The 6,731-nt window shown below is 40.9% G+C and overlaps 1 protein-coding gene across 2 annotated transcripts in view; it reads left to right on the top strand.

Moving 5' to 3' along the window:
* Positions 1-3,420: 3,420 nt before the first annotated feature.
* The window catches only part of TNKS (tankyrase), a 191,133-nt gene continuing 187,822 nt past the window's right edge, over positions 3,421-6,731 (top strand). Inside the window, exon 1 of one of the 2 annotated variants that reach the window (XM_081808494.1) lies at positions 3,421-4,138. In XM_081808494.1, the coding sequence (XP_081664620.1) occupies positions 3,463-4,138 (676 nt within the window). In that variant the 5' untranslated portion in view covers positions 3,421-3,462. The remainder of the gene's footprint in view (positions 4,139-6,731) is intronic. The other variant, XM_006740557.3, reaches the window with a different exon arrangement.

The raw sequence follows: 6,731 nt of genomic DNA on the forward strand, positions 1-6,731 counted from the left end.
TGATTTATCTCTGTCAAAATGTAGGTTGTGGCATCCTTTAATCACACATAGCTAGTTAGTGACAAAGCTAGGGTTCATATCCATGCAGTCTAAATGCAGAGTCCACATTCTTAACTACTATGTTACATTGTCTCTCTGCCTAGAACTAATACTTCACACTGAAGTGACCAGTGCCAAGTATGAAGACCACACCAGGAGAAAATCCAAGTTATCAGAGGGCAGACTCTAGATGTCTTAGGAACAGTATCCAGAGGACCCTGCTACATAAGAGGTATCTTATCAAGCAACTGAAAATGCGAATAAACTAATATATAGGGATCTTTAAATTACTGTAATTTTCTTACATTATAATAAGTTGTTAAGCCTTTTCTTTTAATTAAACTTCCTCAGATACAATATGGTTAGCATGATTGCAGCTGTTGTCATTTTTGCCCATCTATGGCTTTTCAAAATAATATTCTCCTGGGTTTCCAGATGGAAGTTCAGCTAAAATTTCTCTCAGCTTTATACCACCTTCAGAGAGAGAAATCTGGGCCATTGGCACAATGGGCATTTCTGGCATGAGAATAACTTATCTTCTAAGGCCAAGGTGAAAAATGACACTGCCTCAGCTAAGCTCTAGCCTGTGCTCATGAATTTGCAGAGAAGCCTTTGCTCAGAGCATGGAAGAATAAGTGGATTCAGTAGATCTGAGATACTACCAGTGAACTTGGATCTGGGGCAGACTAATGAGAAGTACATGGATGGAATAACCACACCAAGTCTAATTGAACTATGGACACTGCAAGTTAATGACTGTGTAACTTGCAAAGTGTGTTCATGTGATTCCCCATGGGGGAAAAACAAACATTACATCATAGCCCAGAAGGCAAGTGCCCTTTGAGTTGGTGGCTCTTTTGTGTCAACAGTATGGCTCAAGAGAGTGCTGTGTGTTCACATTTTTATACCACATGGACATGATTTTTCTGAAAATATTTTTGAAAATGGCAATATGCCTCACAACTATGATCCTCAACAATTCTTGGAGATAGACAGGGCCTGTATAAAATCTTGAATTTTCAGATGAGGAAACAATTAAACCTGATCTTTACTTAAGATTCCTGCTACATGTAAAATGTTGGATATTTCTTCCCACTCTCTTTGTCACAAAGGAAGTTGTAAGGAAATAGTATTGATAGTGGCTATGAATTACTATTAACATCTGATGTATTCCTCATAAAAGAATGAAAATAACACTCCAGAGGGACTTACAAAACACCCAGGTCTTTTCATCCTCATGACAATGCTACAATAAAATCAGAATTTTAGAATGACAGAACTGAAGCTTATCTACCAAGATTAACTAGTAATTGTCAGAGATATGATTCAAGCTCGTTTGACTTCAAGCTTTGCTCTTTTCATTAGAGTATAGTACATCCCTCATGGAATTGTGTTTAGTTGTAAAAGATTAGGTAATGATATCTGCCCTTTCCTGTTTAGAGCTCAGTATTAGTCCATATAAACCTAAACCTTATAAATACTTAATGTTAAGTACATTTACTACTTCCCACCGGAGGGGGAAAAAGCAATTTCCAATTGATCGAATGCATTTTCAGACATATTTTACCAGTTGAATAGTTTCAGGCCATTTGGCCTTTTTCTCTTTATCCAGCAGAAATTTTCTTATTTATTTGTACTGATAAACAGATACAGTAGATGCATTTGAATTAGGGTAAACATGACTACTTCTCATGATGTATGAGTAATTGGCCATCACGGGACCAGGTGGGATATTCTTTATGCCTCCCATTCATAGAGAAGGCCATAGTCAAGGGGGCACAAGGTGAGTTAGGGGCATCTAATGTATTATGTTGATAAACCCAACTTCTCAATGCTATCCTGTGCTGTGCATTAACTTAAGATTCAAAACCAGGAGAATGTGTATTGTGACAGATTTTAGTTGTACTGATGGAGTTTTCCTATCCAGCCACATATTTGTAAACAATGGCACAAATTTATGAAACAGATGAATACTGTTCAGTTATAATCTGTAACCCCAGATGAGATAACAAATGTCACTCATAATATTAATTATGTTCCTGACCTTGTTTTATGTAGATGGTAGTCCTAAATAAACCTACCTATTTATTTAGGTGGGAATATTAACATCACAGTAATTACCTTTAATAATGAATATATAAAAGAATGATTTATCACCTGGTTTAATATTCTGCAGAGACAGATTTCTACTTGACCCATGTAAACGTTGTTTTTTCTTAAGACAGTCTCCATCTATGTCTCCTCTACTGGAATAATGCTGTTTTTCTAAACTTCCATAATGCCTAGGTTACTATTAAATAGGAGGCAGGAAACAGAGACCACACTGAGCTTATCCCGTGCATGGACACATCTCTTTTGATTGCAGCCCAAAAAAGTAGGCACAGGCAGAGGAAAGAGAGAAAAAGTAGTTGCTGAAGAATGTATCTGAAGGTGAGTGATGGATAGTAGTTAAGTTTTTATCTTAGTTTGGGAAGAAGAGAGGTTCAGCTGAAAAGAATTCAAAAGGAACATATTCATAATTGTTTGAGTCAAACTTAAGGTGAGAAATAAAAGTACAGAGATAACAGAATAGAAAAAATCATAATTTAATAGTTAACAATTATTGAACTCTTCATTCAATTTTGCAGAGAACATGAGACACAGAATGATTAAACAGCTTGCCCAAATTTACAGAGCTAGTAAATTACAGAGCTTGAATTCCAGTCCTGGCAATTTGACCCACAAAATGGGAATATTAACAAAGTGGCTAGAGAGAGAATACTTACAAGAAGGGACATAGAGACCAAAGGAATAACGGGGCGGAGGGGGCCAGACTCCATTTAAAAAAATTACCAATGGGCTAAATATGGTTATGTTTTATTAACGGTCAGAGTGCTCTGTATACATTAGTTCATTTAATTCTGCTAACAATTCTGTGAGGTATACTCTCAGTTCCATTTTTCAGACGAGGCTACTTGAGACATGATAAACGATAAACATTCCCTTCTTGCTTTGAGTTACACCTCAGGAGCACACTCTGGAGTAAGACACGGAAGACTTAAGGTGACTTGGCAACAGAACGGAACAGGGCAATTCTGCAGAGACAGATTCTACTTGACCCATGTAAACGTTGTTTTTTCTTAAGACAGCAAGCTGAAAGCGAGAATGGAGGAAGAGTGCCCCATTTAGGGAGTGGTCAGTTCCAACTTTCAAATCTCCGCAGCCTGCCCGCCAAGGCGTCACAAAGCCCGCCCCTTAGTCACAAAGCCACGCCCCCTTCTGTGGCTGTTCTCTGAGCTCCCAATACTTCCCTCCTTCTCTTTGGCCCCTCCCACCCAGCCTAGCATCATTTCCTGTGCGCTGGACGCTAATTGGTCTAGCGATCGGAAGTGAGGGCGGGCGGTGGGGCCGTTGCCGCAGTGACAGTGCTGGGGGAGTCCGAAGATGGCGGCGTCGCGTCGCTCTCAGCATCATCACCACCATCATCAACAACAGCTCCAGCCCGCCCCAGGGGCTTCGGCGCCGCCGCCACCACCTCCCCCCCCACTCAGCCCCGGCCTGGCGCCGGGGACCACCCCAGCTTCCCCAACGGCGGGTGGCCTGGCCCCCTTCTCCTCCCCGCGGCACGGCCTAGCGCTGCCGGAGGGGGATGGCAGTCGGGATCCGCCCGACAGGCCTCGATCCCCGGACCCGGTTGACAGTACCAGCTGTTGCAGTACCACCAGCACAATCTGTACCGTCGCCGCCGCGGCTTCGGTGGCCCCGGCGGTTTCCGCTTCATCTGCCGTCGGGGTCGCTCCCAACCCAGCCGGCGGTGGCAGTAACAATTCACCGTCGTCCTCTTCTTCCCCGACTTCTTCCTCATCTTCCTCTCCATCCTCCCCTGGATCGAGCTTGGCGGAGAGCCCAGAGGCGGCAGGAGTTAGCACCACAGCAACATTGGGGCCTGGGGCAGCGGGACCTGGGCCAGGGGTCCCAGCAGTGAGCGGGGCCCTGCGGGAACTGTTGGAGGCCTGTCGCAATGGGGACGTGTCCCGGGTAAAGAGGCTGGTGGACGCGGCAAACGTGAATGCTAAGGACATGGCCGGCCGGAAGTCTTCTCCCCTGCACTTCGCTGCAGGTCAGAGACTTTTGTTTATTAAGGGGTTTGGTCTTGGGGACGGGGGTCCGGGTAAGGATAGAAAACAAGTTAATGATGGAATAGAATGGGGGCGTGGTTATGGTTCTTCAACACCTCACCGGAAGACTAGAGGTTCCTTTCTTTAGGATAGTGCCTGGATGACGGGGGCGTGGTAGGGAAATGTGTGAATCCATTCTTTTTTAGTGTTTGCATAGTGATACTTGCACTCGTTTCCAAACTCCCTTAGTGGTAGCCTCCGGATATGGGTATACTTAAACTTTTTCAGTTCTGAGTGTGAAGGAATAAAGTTAGATTTGGGCAGTCTTAAGAGTTTTCTCATTTGGTAGTTTATTTCGTTTTTACAACAAGGGTATGTCCCATGAGAACAGTCTAGACCAAAAGAAGTTTTAACTCAACAAGTGTTTAAGGTTCTATCGTAGTCTTACTTAGGCAATGAAAGACAAATGAAATTTGTGAAACTTTCCCCCTTTCTCAAGGAGCTTACAGTCTAATTGGGTAGATTAAAATATGCCTATATGAAACAACTGGAGAAGAGTATTTGGATACATTATGTGATGGTAGAAGAAATAAAGGCTTTGAAGGCCTGGCACTTCTATTTGTTACTTGTCTGACAGACAGTTTACCTTATCTCGATTGCCTCAGTTTTCTCACCGGCAAAAATGATATGCTAAGTTTGTGTGAGGACTTAGTGAGAAGCATCTGGCACATTGGTTCTCCCAAAAAACATGCTAGTTCCTAAATCCTGGACCACACACTTTTTGTCTTTTTTTTTTTGATCAAGTAGTTGGCCATTGTCTTTTAAAAACACATAATTTACTTTTATAAAATACAGAGAAGTATTTAAAAAAGGACTGTAATGTCACTGCTCAGATATCTACTATTATATTCTAAAAAATAAAGGTATAAGGTTATATAAATTAGAAACATTACATGAAAAATGTATATGTTATATATGCATGATAAAATTTATATGGGATAGAAATACAAAATGAAAAAGCACCACACACACACACCCACAAACATCAAAGATAACACATTAAATACCTTCTGTTAAGTTTCTATGTTGCTAATACATATCACTCTTTTAATTTGTTCTATTTATGGTAGAAGATGTGTTAAGAACTTACTTATATGTATTATTTGTTTTTACCCCAACTTGAAAGATATTATTACCTTCATTTTACAGATGACAGAAACAAAGCTCATACTGTTTAAAAAAGTCCAAATTTACACGGAAAGTCATGGAACCTGGATTTGAACTCAGTTTGATTTTAGAGCTTGTGAAATCAAGCTTAAACTATTAAAACTTGTACCTGGGTTAAGGTCACTTTTCATTTTGTGAGTAATTGTGATGGAGAGTTTCTGCTTTTGCAGTGTTTTGGGGAAAGAAGTAACTGAGGGCATAAACTCCCAAGAGTAGCATTCACACATTTTTATTGTAGCCTGTACTTAGAAATTTATTTTACATCGTCTCACACAGAAACTAAACCAAAAGTTTCAGGAAATAATACTTTCCCTTATCACATGTGTTGTCTTATATTTTATATCCTATTTCATTCATTTCTTTACAACTGCTCTTTGTGGTTCATTAATGGGTCAGAAGCAGCAATATGAGAAACACAGGAAGTCAATATTAGATTACTGGATCCATTCTTGATGTATAGATACTTACTAGATAGTATACATACTATTAGGAATTTAGTGAATTGAATCATAAACAGGCTTCCATATAACTAGGTGTTTGCTCAAGGGTGTTGCTTATTTTAGATGAAGTAGCATTTCATTTTCTTTAGGTCACATGAAAGGTCTGATATAATGAATCAACTGAGGTTTTCTTTTTCATACTTTATTCCAAATTGGACTATTTTAATAGCACATGTCACAAATCTTTTTTTTTTAAGATTTTATTTATTTATTTGACAGAGAGATAGAGAGCCCAAGTAGGCAGAGCGGCAAGCAGTGGGAGAGGGAGAAGCAGGCTCCTTGGTGAGCGGGGAGCCTAATGTGGGACTCTGATCCCAGGACCCTGGGATCATGACCTGAGCGGAAGGCAGCTGCTTAACCGACTGAGCCACCCAGGCGCCCCCACATGTCACAGATCTTGTCATTCCTCACCATACTGCATTATAAATAATCATTAACAGATGATAGTTGTATTTATTTCTACGATAATGTACTTATTTAGGTTTAGTCACACATAAAATATTGCTTGTCTCCCAAATCAACTTCTTCCTGTTTGCCACAATAGTTACTTTTTATTCTGTTTTAGTTTTTTTTTTTTTTTAAAGATTTTATTTGACAGAGAGAGAGAGACAGCGAGAGAGGGAACACAAGCAGGGGGAGTGGGAGAGTGAGAAGTAGGCTTCCTGCAGAGTAGGGAGCCTGATGTGGGGCTCGATCCCAGGACCCTGGGATCATGACCTGAGCCGAAGGCAGACGCTTAACGACTGAGCCACCCAGGTGCCCCTCTGTTTTAGTTTTATGTGTGCAGAGATAAGTTACCAGACAGACAGTAAAACACAGTCCTGTAATGATGTTGTAATTTTCAGAACCTGACTTTGAGCTGTTTTTT

Source organism: Leptonychotes weddellii, chromosome 2 (assembly GCF_054177405.1).
Source record: "Leptonychotes weddellii isolate Sample4059 chromosome 2, ASM5417740v2, whole genome shotgun sequence".
Taxonomy (NCBI): Eukaryota; Metazoa; Chordata; class Mammalia; order Carnivora; family Phocidae; genus Leptonychotes; species Leptonychotes weddellii.